This window comes from Amblyomma maculatum, chromosome 9, assembly GCF_055883805.1.
Source record: "Amblyomma maculatum isolate TAMU_Amacu chromosome 9, ASM5588380v1, whole genome shotgun sequence".
Lineage (NCBI taxonomy): Eukaryota > Metazoa > Arthropoda > Arachnida > Ixodida > Ixodidae > Amblyomma > Amblyomma maculatum.
The window spans coordinates 66,809,551-66,830,522 of NC_139352.1; the positions used below are offsets into that span (position 1 = coordinate 66,809,551).

Consider the following 20,972-nt stretch of genomic DNA (forward strand, 5'->3'; position numbering starts at 1 on the left):
ATAAGACTAAATTAGATACAGACTTGGTGTATAACACACTTTAATTCACCTAAAGAGGAGAAAGTTAATGCGAAATGATAAAAGGGCCAGTTGGAAACAAAACGCTTGGAAACGCCAGGCGGCTTTAATTCGACATAGATAGATATTACCACGATTAGAGGATTTAGCTGGCAAAATTGGTGAGTTTATTTTTACAGGCATTCACCTCCTCTTTCAATTTCGAAAAGCGTTGCTACTCCAGACGTTTTGAGTCATTTTGAAATATAATCTGGACGTGGCAATCTATTTTTAGCTCATGATCATCCTCTTCGCCACTCTGTACACACTGGAACCGGACATTGTGCTCACTCCGGCGCTCTCTTTTTCCTGCGTCTCCCTGCTGTACATGGTAGACCTCACGATGAGCGGCTGCGGACAGGCGCTTAGGAACTTCAGCCAAGTAAGACAGCACTTCGTTTTCTAACCGAATGGGGGAAACACTTCAAATTGTGGTGCAGCGGGGCACTCCCGAACAGCTGCAAGGAAGCCCGGATACGACTATTTCAAGGTTGACCAGACAGGCGTATGCAAAAAGAAAAAAAAAAAAAAACTGTCTCTTTAGTCAAGAGCTGCGGCAAAACCGGGGGTAAGGTTGAGGGGGGGCATGGTGTTTTTTTATTTCGTCCATGTACAAATTTACAAAATAATACTTTCAAGAATATGATCGATACGCCTTTGGGGTTTGTGATGATGTGCCTTTAAGCAAGGCAGACATCACATAAGTGATCGAACTTTGTGATTGGGCGAGTAATTACTAAGAATAAAAAATTAAATTTTTATTTATTTTATTGTAAGAGGCAATTTATTTTACTGAAATTCAACACCGTAACATCCAAAATCAGTTCTCTTTTTTTTTTACCAGATTAATAATGTGGTTAGAAATATCGAGCGCGAAGGTTGCGCATTTCAAAGCTTGTTGAGCTTGCTTACCAGTACTGCAGTTTTAAAAATAACGTCACTCGCATTAAAACATAAAATACGGACGTAGTTAGAGTATTCAATGATGTAAGAGAAGTTGACATGATTCTGGCGGCTATACCACTTTCAGCGACGTCTATTTGGAAATCTGAAATTGGGAAAAGCCTCGTATTGATATTCGATGCTAACAGCCTTCTAACCGCAATATATAAGTGCATTTTAAAATTCAAGATGAAGAGTAAAATACATAACTTGAATTAAATACTCGTAAAATCATTTTGTTTATTATACGAAGATTGCAGAAAAGTATCTCCCGTACATTTAAAGAAAAAAACCTGCAGATTAAGAATAAAAACACCCGGCATACACGGCAATTATTACTTCACGCGGGCATCTCACAATATTTCTTTTTCTGATTTTTTGTTTTTGTTTTATTGCTGTACCATTTCAGGCTTCTCTGGCATTCAAACGGATAGCTGACTTCTGTACAGCAAAGGAGCAACAGGAACAGAAAAGTGACCCTAGCGATCAGTTTTCGACTAGAAAAGGTAACTTCTGTAGATAATGATATCATGCCGATCCTCATCATTTGCAATAATTATTTCATTCTCAATTGCCTGAAATGAAACAGCGCAAAGATGCCGTTGTGCGCGACACACTTAGATTGAAAGAAATGAACTCCGTGACCTAACTTATTCTAGAGACCTCGCAAGGTAGGCTTAGGAAGCAAACAAAAACAAGCATTTAGTCCTTTCATTCACTATTCTTCCTGTACGTTGTGCGCGACATACTAGACGACAATTTTTAAACGCAGAGTAAGAATTCGTGGCGAGTTCTTTCTGTTTGGCGGGGGGGGGGGGGGGGGGGGGCGGTATATTGGCCAAATTTGGGGCCTCAAACTGTAGACAGGTGGGCGTTACATAAGTAGTTGATATTTAGAGTAATTAAATTTTGTAGAGCATTATAATTGCTCGCATGTGCGTGCGAAAATTCCTAGACTCTTGGAAGGTTAATTATTCAGTCACATTTAAAGATACAGGTTTTCCCAGATAAAATGAATCAAAATAATAAAGCGTTTTTTCTAGCTGGATTCAGATTAATATCACTAGGTGTTTGGTAAGTTTGGTGAAGTACCAGCTGGTAGTTTTTTATCTAGACTACTTTTTAAATTGGTTTACAGGAACGAACGAACCTTTACAAATATGGTTTTAAATTTCAAGTGTCAGCAGGAAAGTTGTCGAACACTATTAAAATGATATACCACACAGTGCCTTCTGTTGAGACAGCCTTAGCGTGGTCCCTGTAATTTTCGAAAATGAAGCCTCGCTAAATATTGAAAACACCACACGACTGCCAGTTCCGTGTCCTAAAACAGGCCGCAACAGCAACGTTCTCACTCGTGACATCGTAAAACGCGTAGCTGTTACCGGTATACGCTTGTTTCTGGTAAGAAAACAAATGAGAGACAAACGAGAGAGAGAGAGAGAGAGAGAGAGAGAGAGATTCCGCCAACCGACGGACTTTTGTGTGAAATAGACTAAATCTCCGCTGTCCACATACACTCAAGCACAATCTGACCTAATTTTGGCGATGGGCCACTGAAATAGTGGCGTGAGCCAAGTACATTTTGGGGGTGGGCCAAGAAGGTTTTCAACGTGGGTCAACTCAATACTCAAATTTCACAATGTAAGCCTTACGTTTTGGGCCCATCAAACATTGGGTGTTCGCTCAGTGATTAGTTAAGCTGTCTCTCACCTCTGGTATACCTGAAGAGGACAAAGCAACAGCTCTGCATTTTGATTAATTGTGCACGGTTGAAGTTGATGAAGATAGTGATATGCAATGCACAAAACACGGGGTGGTCGGCTGCGGCGATAGCTACGACGATGTGCGGTCGCTTTTCACGAGCAATTACTGTGTTCGAAGAAGCTCCGCCGGGCTTCTTCCTGAGCTGAGCAGTATAGACGAGGCTGAGAATGGCTACACATCGGCGGCTGCTTTTCGATGGAGGCGAAAAGCAAGGTGCCCGTGTGCTGTGCGATGTCAGTGCACGTTAAAGAACCCCAGGTGGTCAAAATTTCCGGAGTCCTCCACTACGGCGTCTCTCATAGCCTGAGTCGCTTTGGGACGTTTAGCCCCACAAACCAAACCAAACCAAACCAAACCAAACCATCAGGAAACAATGTATTCACTTTCTATATATGTTTTCGGTTATTGAAACTATTCGTTAACTTGGGATTCAAACTATTGACGCTTTGCACGTACTGATGACGAATTAGATTTTATTTATTTAGCTAGAATCTAGCTATTACTCACTTAAAGGAATAACCAATTTTGTTCTTTGTTAAATGCTGTCCTAATCTAATCTTAAAATTGGTTTTCACCGCGTGCGCCCAGGCACCTTGGCGCTAGAGAAATGCTCATTTTCATGGACTGAGCAGGACGACAGTATATCGGAACCTAATCTTCAAGACATCGACCTGAATGTTGAGCCCGGTTCTTTGATTGGCATCGTGGGCTTCGTAGGGTGCGGCAAGTCATCTCTCCTGGCTGCTATTTTGGGCGACATGCACTTGATACAAGGGAAAGTTACCTGCATTGTAAGTGAAATTATATTAAAGCTACAGTTGGATAATGTTTGAAATTTTTTACTCCAGTCAGCGTCACTGGAGCACCGATCTCTGCTGAAAGTTATATCGGTTGTAAACGCAAGAAATCAGCAAAAACGTACATGTTAAAAAATGTGGACAGTCCTTAAATTTACTTTGTGTCGCAAAATATTTTTTATTATGCAAAACACTCCTAACAAGAAATACTATACATTATTTTAATTTCGCTCGCTGCAGTGAGGCGCATTGACTACCTCTTATGCAGTACAAAACGGTTTTGGTGTACTTTCTAATCGTACCTCCATGTCAGTTTGTGTGATATAGTGTGGACTCTATTCTAGGTGTCCTTCACGCCTTGAGTCTAAAGGCGGCTTATTTAGGCTAAACAGGATTATTTGATATCAATAAATCAGCGCAAATGACTTTGATGGAAGGTGAAATGAAAACGTGACAAAAAAAAAAAAGAAAAGCAGCGCTCTTTTCAGTCACTTCTATGTGTCACCGTCGGGCAACTACATTTGAGCTTATGGTCTAACTAACCCAACGAAAAATATTAATTCAGTACGGATATTTGACCTTGAAAGTTGTTTTCAAAATGCTCTAGCCTTCTTTTGTAAAATAACTTCCCTTGAGTCTCAAAGGCGACTACATTAGGGTAAATACGAATATTTGAACTTGGTAGTTGTTTCGAACATGCACTTGCTTGATCTGTCGCATCACATCGTGTTAGGGCACTCCAATTTTCACAACACTTGCACTCTTCTTAACAGGGATCTTTTTATTACTGAAAAGCTAACGCTGAAAAAAAATGCCAATTAAATTTCAGGGCCGAGTAGCCTTCGCGCCACAGCTGCCGAATGTGCACAACATGACGATAAGAGACAACATCACCTATGGCAAGCCGGTGCATCCTGCCTTCTACGAACAAGTTATTCGCAGTTGCCAGTTGATGAATGACATCAACAAGCTTCCGTCAGGAGACATGACTGAAGTCGGTGAAAAGGTAACAAAATATCTTCTCTGAACATTTTTGAACACTACCGAAGCCTTCCTTGCACTTACGAGGCGAAATTTTATATCCTATAGCTTGTTGCACAATTAAAGGCGCGCTTTAAAATGCTTCTCCCTACTAAACCACGGAATCCTCGCAGTTCAAACATAGCCCAAAAATGGCATTTTTTTTCGATAGTATTTTTATTACTAAGCCTGTTTGGAGTACTGGCCTGATTCAATTAAAAGAAGAATGTTCTTACCGTATGCGGCGGCGGCGAAGCAAAATAAACCATTTCCCCAACGCGAACACCGGTCGCGCCATCTTGTGCAAAAACCTTCCGTCGCCTCTGGTGTTAGCGTTGGGGCGATGGTTTCTTTTGCTTCGCCGCCGCCGCATATAGTAAGGACATCCGACTTCTTTTGATTGAATCAGACAAGTACCCTTAACAAAATTGATATTAAAAAATACTAACGCCAAAATGCCATTTCTGTGCGAAATTTGAACTGCGAGGATTCCGTGGTTTAGCTGGCAGAAGCATTCTACAGCGCGCCTCTAATTGTGCAACGCTCTGCATGTTCACATCTGTGTACGCCTTGGTCTTCAGTCCTTTGAAGTATAGCATCCAGGCTACTTGGGCGCCAGCGCTTGAACCTTTTATAATTTTCGTCGAGCTGACGCTGTCTCTAACATCCAAGGATGTGTGCAGTTACTAAGAATTGTTTCCTTCCTGATATTAGGGGACCAACTTGAGCGGAGGACAGAAGCAGCGCATTTCATTGGCTCGGGCAGTTTATAGCCAAAGCGACGTGTACTTGCTGGACGACCCCCTGAGTGCCTTGGACCCAGTCGTCGGCAGCCGGGTGTTCAGGGATGTCATCGGGAATCGAGGCATGCTGGGAAACAAGGTGACGTCTCACCAAACACATATTTGTGTAGCTATACGCGATTAGCTACCAGACTTTTCTGATCCAAACAAAACTGTACGTAACAGTCCAGCTCAAACAGCTGAAATGACGTCTGACGCAGGAGTGCACGAAGACAGTAAAGATGTAAACAAAAAAATTACGAGGTACTTCAGCGACTAAAGTAGTGAAAGGCGAAAGCCCGAGTGCCACATTCTGCATGCAACTGGCATTAATTTATAATTATTGTAATAATCAAAATGTCGTTAGTTAATGAAGGAATAATTAAACACTAAGTATGAAATTAAATTGAATAATCAGTGATTATTTTAGTAATTATTTACTTAATTAGTCAATAATTAGCAATAATTGAATAAATATAGTAATTGACCTTTAATTGGCATATGGCCATATAAAGCATACATTCGCGCATACTTAGGTAATGCTCTGTGATTATTCGGGACCTCTATGACGTAATCCCGCCTCAGCCAATCAGAGCTGCCGCAAAAGCTGGAGACATTTTTTTCCACGACAGCACGAGCCATTAATGGCTTTCGCCATAAAATGAATACAGTTTGGAGCACGCACAATACTTGCTTAGGCCGAAAATGTGGAAATAAAGTAATCAGAGCTATGAAAACACCAAAGTAATTAGCGAACTTATTAGCAATAATGAATTACCTACGAATTCGGACAGGCGTGGCAGCATCATAACGTTACGCCTGTGAATGGAAATAGTGTTTTGTTGATATTCCTGAAATGCAACTGTAGCAACTACGAATGCATCAACGGATAAGCCTGGTGGTCTGTTTGTGAAAGAATGTATCACGACCCGCTCAGAGTCATTTGCAACGAACTTTGGAAAGAACAGACTGGAGAGCTAGGCTAGGTCGTACACATTTCGAGAGAAAAAAATCCAGCGCGATACACAGAGAGGGACACAGCACGGCTCATTTCATATGTACTCTTCAGCACTGAAGCAGACGCATGCACACGTCACATGAAAAAGTAAAGAAGAAAAAATGCTTGTCAATAGCACGCTATATGTTATCAATGGGTGCCCTGAAGGGCTTAGGAACCCGAATTCTTTACCATACAAGGTCACAGACGTGTTACTGACACAGCTATCTTCCTTTTTGGTGATATGATATGCTTCTAAGATTCCAATATTTCGCATTGGTGCCTCGTCCCGGAATGATAGTGTGCTTAAAAAACGGACCACATTTATGCTTTCGACGGTATTTTTGAAAATTCTGCCTGTCCTGTAGAAACCTTTTATCTTCTGGAAGTCGGACGTTTAAGCAACGGAAGAAAACGTCAACTTTCCTAACGTGCCGCGAAACCTTAACACAAACCATGGGGAGGTTTGTTTTCACCCTCCTCTATACTCCCTCAGACCTTGCATGCCTTTATATGCGCAGATTATAATCAATGCTAATGTAAGTATCAATTTTCTTCTTTATATTGCAGTCTTTTTTTCTGTTGCGATGATCTTTTTTTATTGGCTATTGAATACTAACCAAAAAGTATTTCTTTTTTTTTTTTTCAGACGCGTATCATGGTCTGTAACCAAGGCCATTACCTTCACTACATGGACAAAATTGTTTTGGTCGACGGAAAGCGAATTAAGGTGTATAACCGGCTCGAAGATCTCGTTACAGACCCAGATTCCCCGCAGAACTTCCGCGAAGCTCTCGAAAAGCGCAACTGGAGTGATCTTAAGAAATCGGGGTGAGGAAATGTTTTCAATTATCGGAGTTATTAAATGAAATTCAGTATCTTCTGTGATTTCTAAGTTGGCTGCCGGCATTGTAGCTTATTTTCACGAATTAGGGCCCTGCTGATAATAATGCCTGTTGTAGTAACAACCTATTATTTATTTATACATTTTCAGAGCAGCAATAGAAGAGATGGAAGAGAATGACACAGTCGGACGAATTACTGAAGAGGAGCTAGGAAAATCAACAAAAGTGAGTATGGCAATGTCTCTTGCTTTTAGTTTTGGCCTTCCGGAGTGGGGGTAAATCTTTGTTTTTTTTTTCTTTTCTTTTCACTACCAAAATCTTTATATTGCTCCTTCCAATTTCTGCGTCCTTCTGCGACAGACGTTACCGCAAAAAGAGCTAGTTGTTTGAAGCTACACGGCGGTTGTTTTCCTGATATTTGCTTGACTTGGATAAACCATTGTTTTCCCCCACTGCCGGCGTACCGACTGTGCTTGTGTGGAGAGTTTCTGTCCGCGCTGGTATATTTCATCATTTTACCTTTCCTAGCTTCAGATCCAGCTCGTTACGTTGTGCTCTTTTAATTTCTTATAAGCTCGCAATTTCTTATAAGCTCTCCTGGTCGGGGAAGTTGTAGCGCTGCCATAGTTCAAGCGTGACAGATGGGAAAGGACATGCGAAGAAAATTTGTCTTATCCCGAAACAGATGTTCAATTTTCTTCACTTTGAGCGTAGGACACCATAGGAAAAATATTGAAAAGTTCAAGTGGCTGAGTGATGGCGGTTTTCTTTTAGAATATCGATCCTTCTCTACAGTGAATGGCTATGAATAAAACTCTTTCTGCAGCTTGGGCCACGTAGAAAGCGACATTCGCTATGTTTTAGCCGGCTGAGAGCTTATATATAGCAGCTTTTTGGAATAGTTGTAGTACAACTTCAGTATGTTGTCCATGAGACGCCGTCAAGTGCATCATAGACCTCCAGAAGTGTAAAATTGTGCCACGCGTATTTTAATCATAATGTGACTGGTGTATTGGGATCGTAGCTCAAGCATTGTCCAATTTCAAGTTTATTAGGCGCCAAGGTACAATCGCAAACCCTGTAACCATAGTGTGTTCTTGATCTGCGATATATTTTACGAATAACTAACTCGCTTTATGGAAAATGTTACTCGGGAACCAAAGTGGTCCACACTAACGAGACACTACTGTACCCCAACCCCTGCCATTATTCTGAAAACGTTGTATGACCACGCAATGAAAGGACACAGACCACTTGAGAGACATGGGTTCGTCGTATTGCGCTCCAACTTACGACTGCGTTTATTTTGCTGTACCATTTTTCCGGAGCAACGCACAGACTAGCCGGCATCAAGACTATACCTGTCATCACTAATCATGCGGATGCTATTATGTATCCTGACGGCACTGGAAGCGGTTAGTTATATAAACGAATCCTTATTGAATCGGTTCCTAATACAAGTATTTCCCTCCAGACAGGTTGGCAGTTGCTTCGCAGTCTGTTGCGGCTGGCGCAATGGCCGGCGCCCGTCGGAGTCATCATCTTCTTGGCTGCTTCCTGCTTCTTCGCCTTCCAGCAGCTCTGGATTAAGCAGTGGACGGATGCTTCGAGCAGTGGCGCAGCAGGTTCTGGGAGCGAGCAGGTCCCTTGGGTGCAAGTGTTGGTGTCGCTCTGCGTCATTGATGGTATGCTCGTTTGGAAAGCCTCTCGGGAGCATAATACGCATTATAACTTCTCAGGCTTACAAATGACGCATTACAACGCATTACAACTGATCTGAGTGGTGGCCAGTAGCCCTTTAAGCATTTTATCTTTTTTTTTTGTTGCGTCCTTTTTAGTTTTCGGCGCTGAATGTACCCCGATGAAACGTTTGGTGCCTATTTTCTCTCTTTTGTAGCCCCTTTCTGCAATGCCCTTGGGGACGTTTAGGTTATATGATAGGGCATGATGCTGGTAATGATGCTAAGGTAATCACATAAACTTCTAACTAAACTATACATGCTTCCAATCTACATGCGCCAAAATTGTTGCACTCCCAAATGCAAGCCAAAGGTTTTCGAGGTCACATAAGGATGGAAACTTGGGCTAGTCGGTAACGGTGATTCATGACAAGAGTGTGAGCAGGATTGAAGACACAGAAAAGGTACACAACACAGGCACTAACTACCGACTCAACGAATTAGGCGATCGAGGCGAAACGTGACACGTAGAGGCTAACGGGCGCATGTGTCCAGAAGAAAACAGTGAAAAAAGAACGGACGAAACACCGCTCAGTGATTAACGTTTCTTAACAATGCCAGCTCACTTTTGGACAGGGAGATAGACGGCTTGCTGAGACATTTATCGTACAAAGCAGCGATCTGTGCCGCTTCTGTAATCTCATAGATTAACTGGTGTTGGTGTTAAGCCACAATCGAGTACTTGTCCAAACAAGGCACGCAAGCGCACCCCTTACTGTGCAGAGCCAGATTACTACCAGTAAATGTATTCACATTGTTTTTGTGTTCGCGAAGCCTTTCATTCCAGCAACGCCCGGACTGACCAACGTACTGCTTATCAGAAGAAAGAGGGATGTTGTAGACAATGCCCTCGGTACATTTGACAAACTTCATTCGGTGCTTAGGGGTGCATTGTAGCTTATGGGGACGTTTATCAGTGGTCAAGAGTTTTTGCATAAGGCACTGGGGCTGAAAAACAATGCAAACATTCGCTTTCTTCCCAGCTTGTTTTAAGCAAGACCGACTGAAAGACAGACCTGCACAGACAGCACTGCTCCAGCGCGCACCTTCTAGTTCATAGCCTTCGCCGCTAGGGAACGAACACTACGGGTAGCCTAGCGCTACTGTAAACCTGTTAATAAGAATGGTCTATTAGTTCTGCCATTTTTCTTCGTCGTTATAATTTAATTATCTGTTCACGCTGTAATGCACAAGCACCTGTTCTGCGCATGCGCAGCGAGTAACTGCAGTGCCGTCGCAAAGAGCGGAATCGCGGTATGTCTTCTGGCGAGAGAAAAACATTATAAAAAAAAAAAAACACTCTCCGCTAAAATACACAAAAGCAAAATTTTCAAAGTATAACTCGGGCAAAGATCTTTTTTTTTTTTAATTTGGGTGCAGTTTGTTTATATTAATTTGTGATTTGATGATGCTGAAAATGACATACGAACAGATCAACCGAGCGCCCTCAACGGCGAGAAAGGTAACGAAAGTTGGCGCACGAGGTCCCATAGGAACCCGTTTTCTGTGCAGGTCTGTATTTCAGTCGGTCTTGGTTTTAAGATTGTGGGATAAGATTGTGGGACAGGCACTGAATGTAGGGAATGATGCAATCTGTCCTTTCGTTCGTTCTGACGGCACAGACGGCAGTTGTTGTTCTTGACACTTCTTTTTCATTATGCTTTCGGAGACAGACATGTATATGCCAACTGGGTAGCCCGCTTCGAAAGCTTTGGTTCATGAGGTGGGAGCATGACATTTTCATGCCATTTTTCAGGCACATATTAATAATGCCTCGTTTTACGAGCTACCAACGTACGTGGTTGTCTAAGAATTTAAAACAGATATCAAGAAAACATATGTTTCGTTCGGTGGGCATTTCGTTACTCAGCTGGAGCAGTGAATAACATCCTCGTACAGTGGCTAAAATACCGGAAGCCACCTGCTCTAACACGATGGCGTACAATGACGTTGTTCTCGTAACATATCACCTAGTTTCTTTTTATTCCATTTGCTATTTCACTGCTTTGTTGTATATGTTTGGTTCTATTCCTAATTGTGCAGAACAGCTCCAACTTGCACTGTAATTATCGTTTATTTTTGCCTGTTTTGTTAAGCTGCTTAGTTTGTATTCCTACCCTGCTAACATCCCAACACAGTATCAATAAATAAATAATAAATAAATAAATAAATAGTCAACAAGGAAAGCGAAATCGTCAACAAACCTTAAGATTCTAACCACTTCAGGGCTGGTATGGCGATACTAGAGGATACTGTTAAGATGTTCTAGGTACATATCATAAAGTACGGTGGCCGGACAAGACCCAATGCATATTCCCTGTTATCGGATGTGAGAACTTGCCGATCTATGAATGTTGAGCGCAGATAAAAGTGTAACAGTTCCAATACTTTTTGACGCACAATCCGGATTCACTTTCGAAGGCCAAGGCGCCGAAATGATGGATGGAATCCTCTACCACAGTAAGCAGGTTGTCATGAGGCAGGGAGTGATATAAATCCTTCACATCGATAGAAAACCCAAGTGTCTGAAAGTGACTTCACAACATTTACCACTTCTTCTGAAATACGTACTAAAAACGGGTCATTCATAGCCAACATGTTGAGCTTTCCGTTTAGAAAAACAGAGATAGACTTTTGCCAGTGCTTCCCCATATGCTTACGGTCATGGACCACATAAGCACATCGGAAAGCACTCAGTGCGCACGGAGATGGGAGCTGAGCTGAAATCATTCGCCTGTTTTTTTTTTCTTTCTTTTTTTCTTGTTTTTTTTTTGCAGTGGCGCTTCGCATCGTGGGCAGCGTCCTACTGGCCCTGTCGGCGAGGCGGCTGTCGAGGTCGTTGCACAGCGGCATGCTGGGACACGTGTTGGGCAGCCCGGTGTCCTTTTTCGACGCGTCGCCTCGAGGCCGCATTCTAAACCGTTTTTCGACTGACATGGAATTCGTGGACTCGCGTTCCTTCCTCAGCGGCAAACAGACCGTCCAGAACACACTCATCACGCTGGCCAAGATTGCCGTTATCGGCACTCAGTCGCCCGCTGTGGTTGCGGTCACCGTCGTCGTGGCCGTGCTCGTGGGATATGGAACGGTAAGTCCGCCCTTGCTCCAGCCAGGATGGTAATAGGGTATGTAGGCGGGTGTGCAGGGCCAGTATGTGTAAGAAGTGCATGGGCCAGATCCTTATTGCGGTCAAAGTATTCAAGAGATCAAGCTGAATGTTCAATTGGGCAAGTTGGTAGACGTTCATAATTGTAAAACAGCGCGAACAACGATAGACAAGAACGTTCTTGTCTACCGTTATTCGCGCTGTTTTACAATTATGATCAAGAGATCAATTGACACAAGCTGAAAGCAAGATCGCAGCTGGCGTGCTTAACTGGTGTCAGTCCATGAAAATTGTTACCTGATTTAAGCCACTTACATCTGTGCATAACGTCCTATTTCCTTCTTATAATTGTGTGATGGGTCGTAACCATCAATTTATTTTTTTAACATCAGCGATGACGCTGTAGTTACCACACTTATAAAAACATTCGGCCTGTTCCACAGAGCAAAATAAGCATAGCTGGTTGTTCCTTCCAGATCTACGCCATATCAGCGTGTTACACCAAAGCGCATTGTGCTGGGTTAGAGCAAAGAAAAAAAATGAACGAAAAATTTACCTTCCATTCATCATTGGTAGCAGTTAAATAGGTACGTCGCTCAGAGAAAGAATGATTGGTGATGAGATAACGGTGGGTGAATGCAAATAACGGCAAGGAGTCGAAGGTAAACTTGATCACTTGTATCTTGGTCATATATGTTGCTGAAACCTCGCCTTCTGCCTTCTCTCCACCGTAGGGTAGAACGCTGTCGTCTAGGTAGAGTTTACGCTGAAAATAACGCTTAACCATTCACGTTGGCTTAAATGTAATCGACCCTTTTCCGCCCCCCGCAGAACCTAGCCGTGAAGGCATCGCACAGCTCCCGCTACTACGAGAGCGTGGCCATGTCGAGGCTGCTGCAGCATACTGGAGAGACCGTTGACGCTCTGAGCAGCGTGCGTACATATGGCGTGGCCGATCGGTTCAGCAGGCACTTCGTCCGCCTCATGGACGACACGATGCGCGGCTACTCCAGCTTCGGAGCCGCGTACCGCTTCACACGCTCGCTGACCTCGACTGCGGGCTACATAGTGGTCCTGTACACGCTGCTGGCTAACACCGTGTTTGCCGGGCCCGAAGGGCCCGACCCCAGCAGCCTCGGCCTGGCTCTGAGCTCTGCGACTTCGGTGAGCGGACCGGCTTTATTTTCATGTTTGCTGTGCACGTGCACTTCGCGAGAGAAATGATTTTTGTACCCGATATAATTAAGTGAAAATCGCATGTTATATTTGACGCATGCAACTGGAGGAATGTCTGGAGTAGAGTTCGGCATGTTTTGTAGACTATGACACGTAACAACAGGAAGCTTCGTTGTTTTAGAAGTGGTCAATTAAGTATCACCACCGTACACTGACGCAAATTTTGTACAAATGGGTGGTGATGGGTGAGCAAGCAAGTGGGTGAGTGAGAAAATGAGTGGGGGAGTGAGTGAGCGAGCGAACTTGCATTAAATGCATGTTCATTGCTGCGAAGCTGATTGGTTTTGTGAGAACATCACATTGGCTTCGGTACTTATGTAGACTTAGAGGAAATAATAAAAGCTTTAAAGTTTGTCTACAAAGTGGCGCTAAAATCAGCAGTACAAAATCAGGCATCAGGTTGAAATGTCATACCGTTCTGCTAATCGCAGGTTCCTCTGGCACTGATGACCCTCTGTGTGATGCTGTTCAACGTGCTCCAGATGATCGTGTCCTTAGAGCGGTGCGTCGAGTACACAGAGCTGCCTCTGGAGGTATGTTGCACGCATTGTCCGTATTCGAAAAAGTGGCATGCGTTTTAACGTCGCCATTGGTAAGCAACGCAAACTATTCTGCATTCCTAGAATCGGCGCATTACACACTCAACGGCCTTACTTTCTTATTCATGTCTGTAGTAACACAAAAGCTAACATAGTCATGAAGACCAAAGCCAGTTAATCACATTAGATGCATGAGTAGACGTCACAATTTACCTTAATTAGAAAACGATGCACCCAGAAAGGAATGGGAGTATTTAAACCGACGACACAGTTGGAAAGCCGGCTACACTTCTGACGCATTTATTCCAGCCATCTCCCGAAGCTGTTCTCCTCTTCAGCAGACAACCCGCTCTCAGCCCTCCTCCACCCTCCTCCACCTGCCTTCACTCTCGAGAAAAATCTTGCCTCTTGTGTAAACGTCTCGGCTTAGAGCAAATGCATCGATCAATCATAATGTTACTACAGCAGCTTTCGTATAATTTACGCACAAAATATGCAATGTCCCGATGTTGCTCGTTCGAAAAGAACAGTGCTTTTGTTTACTTCGGCTCGAACACTTTCCAATCTTTGTTGGGTCCTTATAGCTGAATTATCTGGTACAATACTATATAATCCTTAAAGTAGAAACAAGGATGTGTGTTTGTATTCGCATCTACAAAGTAGTAGTCGCCCCAGTACTAAACTTCAGCAGCGCTGGTGATCAACGACCAGCGAGGGCTCCCTTTACTGCGTGGTTTCGGTCCTAATAACGCGGTTAATTCTTGTCCATGCTTGTTGAAGTTTAGCTCCGTAGGAAATCAGGAACATGAATTGTCTTACCATAGTCTGAGGTATATTTCAGTCTATAATAACCACTGAAGCTTCGCCTCCAAGGCTGGATGGCCGGCTTGTGATGCCTTTCTGATTTCCACATGTACCGTGCGCGGGCATGAACTGACACAGTTTTCTGTTTGGAATGCGAGGAACCCCTGCAGGTATCTTCACGCACGTGAACCTTTATTTTGCGTTACTCCGTCGCATCGTCTTCACCACATCGTACTACGGAAAATACCCCGCTTGCATAATGTGTCTTTTATAAGTGTGGACTTGTATCCACCTCTTTTGTTTTTGTTTTTGGGCTGTGTAGTAGGTAAAAAAAGCATTAAGAAAAGTTAGTTATCACTTGCAATATAGCTTTTATCAAAGCGAAACAAATTTAGAGCGCTTGTCATTCGAAACATCTTTAAAGCAGAGAGCGATATGGTGCGTGTGCTTATTTAGTAAGTAAAACTTTTCCCGCGAAATTTACCCATAGGAAGATCTTCCGTCTACATGGAGCGAAGAGCAGAAGGCCGCCGTAGACAAGGCCCTGGCAAGCTGGCCTAGCGACGGCAAGATCGAATTTCAAAACTACTCTGCCTCCTACCGTCCAGGAGTGCTGCCCAATGTCCTCAGTGGTGTCTCTTTTGTGGTTAATCCCAGGGAAAAGGTAGGTACTCAGCAAACTGTAACATTTTGTTCTCTTACAGTAGTTTCAAAACGATAGAGCTAGCGCTTAGCTGGCGGTGTCTGAAAACCACATTGAAAAATCCATTTCTTCTGCGCGGAATTTGTATTAATTATTTTTCAGCCACTCGGCACAAACTCATAAGTCATAGCCTTTCTACAGAAAATGAAGGGCTGCCACTGTATCTAAAGTAATGGCGGTGTTTCGGAGTTCGTGCTGTGCGTGGGGTAATTCGGTAGGGACGCACATTTTACTTGCGGAACTGGTCGGTAATTCGTTTTTTGTATTATTGCCCAGCTCATCAAATCTCTTTTTGTTGGAAAATGTGGTCCTCTTGGGATTACAGAGCTGTATTGTTTCGACAAAGGTTAACTTCTGTTTCTCCTCTGTGCCCCATGAAGATATCACGTGACACCTCTCGACCAATACACTGTTGTCATAGTTTCCTCCCCGTCCCCGTTTCTCTACCTCGCAGCAAATATAATGCCATTTCATTTCTATGCATGCCAAAAATGTTATCGGTTCTCTGAAATTCGAAAGCTGTCATTGAGAAGTTCTGAAGTAAATACTGTGTCGTACGATGTTTGCTTGAAGTAAAATCTATTGGTCAGATTCATACTAGTCGAGGCAGGAACTGAATGTACCAAAATCATGACTGCATCACCGCTCCTGGGGTGGTTTTCCTAAATCTTGCGTTTTAATGCATTTCAGTTAAAACTGAGATACTCCGGGCGAAGTACACCACTGTCTCTAAGGATAAACTAGAAATACCGTTAGAGGAGCTATAAATCTTTGGGCAGCATACTGCACAATTCTTTCAGGTCGAGATAAAGATAGAAATGCGCTACAAGAAGCATCCTTGTATCATTTCAGATCGGAGTCGTAGGGCGCACGGGAGCCGGCAAATCATCTTTGGTACTGGCACTTTTGCGCATGCTCAGAGCATCCGAAGGCCGTATCCTCATTGACGGCGTTGATATAGCCGGTGTGCCTCTTCGCAAACTGCGACGAATCATCACTGTAATACCTCAGGTAAATCAGTCTTGAAATTAGTTATTTGTAAAGCATGTCCTGAGGATGTGTTTGCGGCTAAGAGCTGTATAATGAATACCTTACACGAAATGTTGACTTAATCTCATCACACAGGTGATTCTAAGCAATAAAGAAGAGCAAAACAAGTAGCCTTTCGTTGTCTGTAACATAAAATGCACTGTAATGTCTGGAATAGAAAGGATAACTGTGGCATAAGCCACTTGTGTTCACTAAAAGTCGCCACCGTTGTTAATCAGACAATATGCCCTATCAGAGTGAGACCAACTAATTGAGGTTGAGAGCCACCCGGTCTTTCTTGCAGTAATATGTGTAGGGCTCCAAAGATAAATATTTGACAAAAACAAGGAGCTTTTTTTTTAATATGATGTCTTTAGGAAGAAATCGCTAATTCAAAAATTGTAGATCGTCGTGAAAATTCATCAGAATAAATCTTTTATACCTTTAATATTTACGTAACCGTGATTAAAGACTAAAAATGCTTACGTAATAGCACAGTGACCAAGTGACAGCTGCTAGGTCACATCTCTAGCCCTATACCAGCTAAACCAGATCAGGGACAGAACTCCAGAGAAAAGAACTTTTTTCGAGACGCGTTAAGGTTCTCCAAGCTCTGAAATAAAACGCACGGCTGTCTCTTTCAACATCAAGGACCCAAGCCTCGTGAGGGGAACGCTTCGAATGAACCTGGACCCGACCAGCTCGCACTCTGACCGCGATATATGGCAGTGCCTGGAGCGGGCCCACCTCTCCAAGGTTGTCTCGAACGACGCCAGAGGCTTGCACTTGCTCACCGCCGATGGTGGCAGTAACTTGAGGCAAGTATATCAAGTGGGACAAAAGGGCTTAAAATTTTAATAAGCAGGCAACCACGCTTCCAGTGATGCCTCATACGGTGCCACACAGGCGTAACTTACTGAACCTTACGTGTTCAATGGTTTATGTAGTTAGGCACACTTTCCAGATCCGCGTGGAACTCCAGTATATGTCTGCCAGGCTCATCATTAAGACCTTCAGAGATACTTGACAAACGAGAAGTCTATGTGTGAATGCTTATTTTGAAGAAGATTAACTCATATTTGCAGTTCGTGCGTAGGCGTATGTGGAAGCTCGCAGACTTGCTTTTAAGCGATATATTTCGCACCAGATTACCGCGTTCTGTGGTCATTGTCATTGAGGAAGTTATCTGGATGTTAGCGCAATAACTGCAAACAATCGCAGTGAGTGTGAATGATGGGTCTTGTGCAGCGTTGGCCAGCGGCAGCTTGTGTGTCTCGCGAGGGCCATGCTTCGGGGCACGAAGATCCTGCTCCTGGACGAAGCCACGTCGCAGATGGACGGCGACACTGACCAGCTTATCCAGGTGGCGTTACGGAACGCCTTCGCTCAGTGTACCCTCTTCACCATCGCGCATCGCTTGCACACTGTCCTCGACTACGACCGGTGAGAGAGAGAGGCAGAAAAAAAAAAACAATTTTTCCTTTAAATCTTTGTGTAGATCCATGGCCATAGGGCTTTCTTGGAAAAAAAAATACTAGAATGGGTTGCCATTACATAGAAACTACCTAGATAATTGGAGACCGGAAAGCTTGGCGTGATATGATTTATAGGGGCACGAAGAGTCCGACACGACGAAACGATTGAACTGTACTGAACTGGTTCATGGGGAGGGGGTAGTGCTTGTGAATGCTCAGTTCGAGTTTTCAAGTCTGCACTTAGCGTAGGCTGACTGGGTCGAATGTTCGCTCAAAATTAGACTGAGAACGGCGCAGATAGTAATGCGAACAAAATATAAAGCAACCCTGGGGAGACTGAACTGCAATCGACAAACATAATAGGCAGGACAAGTAATGTGGATAGAAGATACTGTAAGATATGGTCGGTTATTCTGGCGGAGTGAATTCCATGGGAAGGCGAAGGTAGCAAAAAATGGAGGTAGTCAGGCGGCTGGTAGAAACTAGGAAACATGCGGGTATAGGTTGACCCCAGGTGGTTAAAGGTAGGGTTACCTGAAGATAAGTAGCAGTATAATGGAGGATGAGGGGATGATCTTTTTTTGCAAGGGGTCCCGAACTCACACAGGGAACTCACAGGGGTCCCAGACAATAGCCCAAAAACTGCCAAGAATGAATAAAAAAATGGGAAAATAAAAACAATATAATAAAATAAATACATAAATATGCTCAAAACATCTTGTTCCCAGACCGAAAAGCGGCGAGTGCTCGATCTTTCCTATATGCTGGACAGCCGCCACTACGGGATGCCGCGGAGAAAGGCACTGAAAGGGTACAACGGTTAATATATATCGCGGCCATCTATGTTTGACAGAAAAAAATAGTAGAATGGGAGAAATAACACAGGACCGGATATCCTGTGCTCTGCAGTCCGCTGACGTCCTTTCGAGTTTCAGGCACATTAAGGGGTCAATGCTGCTTTTTCATTTCCACTAACAGTACGTACCATCTGGGGAAAAGGCAGTTTATATGATTTTAGTTGAAAAATGAGACTATTTATAAAGCCGTCGCATGATGAAGCTTGCACGTGCTTTCGGAACAAATGCTCGAATTTGTAAAGCCGGCAGGCCGCATCACATAGCCCCGCTGCGGTGCTGTGTCACCGTGTGTCACAGCCGCGGAATTAGCTTGGCGCAAGAGAATCAGGTGGCCCGTAGAGGGTATGAAGCCTGCAGGTATAGCTCATCTTCAAGAGAAAAAAAAAAATACTCAGACACGAAATGAGAAAATGAAGACAGATAAAGGAAGAAGGAAGGAAAGAAAGTGCGAAGAAAAGTATAGAACGGAAGGGAGAAAGGAAGAAAGGGAAATTAAGAAAGAAAGAAAAACTGAAAACGGACAGAGAAGGAGAAAGAAAGAAAGAAAGAAAGAAAGAAAGAAAGAAAGAAAGAAAGAGAAAAAGAGAAGAAACAAAAAAAAAGAGGGAAAAAGGAAGGAAACGAAAGAAAGAAAGAAAGGGAGAAAGAAGGAAGGAAAGAAAGAAAAGAGAAAGAGACGAAACAAGTGAAAGAGAAATAAGATAAAAAAAAAAGAAAGCGAAAGAAAGGAATCAAGAAATAACTGTTTCAGAGATTATTGCATATTAACGGGATTGGGCAATTCAGGAGTTGACCAGGGCCAGAGACTAATGCATTCAAGTGGTGAATGGAGATAGCTGCGAGAGCTGTTTGTCCTGCTGCAGAGTAATTTTCGGCTGCCAAGTTGACCTCTCCTTGATCAGTTAGTGCATCAGGGGAAGCATTTACGTGAAGCGCTTGAGTAGAGTAAGATGTAGAATAACATAAAAATTTAAAATTCAAGGGCCATAGAAAGTACACTTGGGTAAGTACTTGTTGGTGTACTTGATAAGAAGTCTAAAAATTTTAACTGCGTAAAATACTTTTTGCTTACTCATAGCCAACTTTGAGATGGTCTCATGTTGTATTACATGTTTTTTTCTTTTATTTTCAGGATAATTGTTCTTGAAGATGGCAGTGTCCGAGAGTTCAATACCGTACCCCAATTGCTTTCTGACACGTCTTCAGTGTTCTACAGTATGGCCGTCGAGGCTGGCATTAATAATCCCAAATGGAAAGCTGAAGTGATCTCCACAACGTTGTGATCGCCTCGCTACGTAATGCTTTGAAAGCCGACCGAGCGAAGCTCACACAACTGTTCATAGGTATAACTGGGGCCCCTATTGGGAGGTCAGGACTGCCGAACACTTTAATGTTCACCAATAAGGGGACATTGTTAGGTGAGAGAAGTTGGTAGATCTGTATTTCAGCTTTGCTGAGTTATTTGCCTAGCGCAAGTAATTACATTCATCGTTATAGTTCATACCTCGTATTTAAACATCATCAAATTTTCACATCTTAGTCCCCATATGTTTTTGAACATCGTCATGTATTTATCGTGTGCTGTGTGGCCTTTTAGGTCAAACCAGTGTTCAGCGTGAATCCTATAAGTTAGCACCTAGATGCACGAAGATCGGTTGTAGCATCCTACACGGTTTGTTTAAATTGAAGCTCCACATCTTAGAACCATGATCGATATTATTTGTTTTTATGTTAAGAGTGCGAGCTGCAACGATTTTAGCTGAACACAATAAAACGAATTTGACCCACCTATTTTTTTCAAGAATAAAAGTTTTTACGAAAGTGCAAGAATTTGCATCACACTGGGCAAAGCCAAACCACACCCATTTCCCAATTTACCTATATAAAACAGTGCATCGTTTATAAAACCTGCTTGACGATTCGCATTGCCGTGTTTATAGAACCTGCTTTTAATAATTCCAGTGTGGTACAGCTACGTTATGCGGGCGGAAACATTATTTATTTCATTTTCAATTTAGGAACCGCGACACGTTCACAAGTAAGACATTGACGAAAGGCAAGTATAGGAGAGCCAAATATTATGAGGCCGTGAAAACTTTGAATTTGTTGCTAAGGTGCCGGAATGAAAGTTAGTGAAATTTTGTGAGTCCGTATAACAAAGGCAGGTTGTTCTCTAAAGCAGTTTGGGGCCGTTGAATGATGATAAAAAACGATAAGTTTTACTTTATGTGGCTAAGAATTCGAAAACGCGGTCACTCAGACAACTCTTCACACTTG

The 20,972-nt window shown here is 43.0% G+C and overlaps 1 protein-coding gene across 1 annotated transcript in view; it reads left to right on the forward strand.

Annotated features, from left to right (window-relative positions):
- LOC146179280 (ATP-binding cassette sub-family C member 3-like) overlaps nt 1–20,486 on the forward strand; it is a 42,137-nt gene extending 21,651 nt beyond the window's left edge. The window contains exons 11-26 of the mRNA XM_084578946.1: nt 293–439; nt 1,409–1,505; nt 3,355–3,557; nt 4,393–4,569; nt 5,298–5,465; nt 7,012–7,193; nt 7,357–7,432; nt 8,682–8,892; nt 11,724–12,034; nt 12,884–13,216; nt 13,720–13,821; nt 15,122–15,295; nt 16,187–16,345; nt 17,015–17,181; nt 17,612–17,806; nt 19,828–20,486. Coding sequence (XP_084435072.1) covers nt 293–439; nt 1,409–1,505; nt 3,355–3,557; nt 4,393–4,569; nt 5,298–5,465; nt 7,012–7,193; nt 7,357–7,432; nt 8,682–8,892; nt 11,724–12,034; nt 12,884–13,216; nt 13,720–13,821; nt 15,122–15,295; nt 16,187–16,345; nt 17,015–17,181; nt 17,612–17,806; nt 19,828–19,978 — 2,853 coding nt within the window. The 3' untranslated portion in view covers nt 19,979–20,486. The remainder of the gene's footprint in view (nt 1–292; nt 440–1,408; nt 1,506–3,354; nt 3,558–4,392; nt 4,570–5,297; nt 5,466–7,011; nt 7,194–7,356; nt 7,433–8,681; nt 8,893–11,723; nt 12,035–12,883; nt 13,217–13,719; nt 13,822–15,121; nt 15,296–16,186; nt 16,346–17,014; nt 17,182–17,611; nt 17,807–19,827) is intronic.
- The last annotated feature ends 486 nt before the right edge of the window (nt 20,487–20,972 follow it).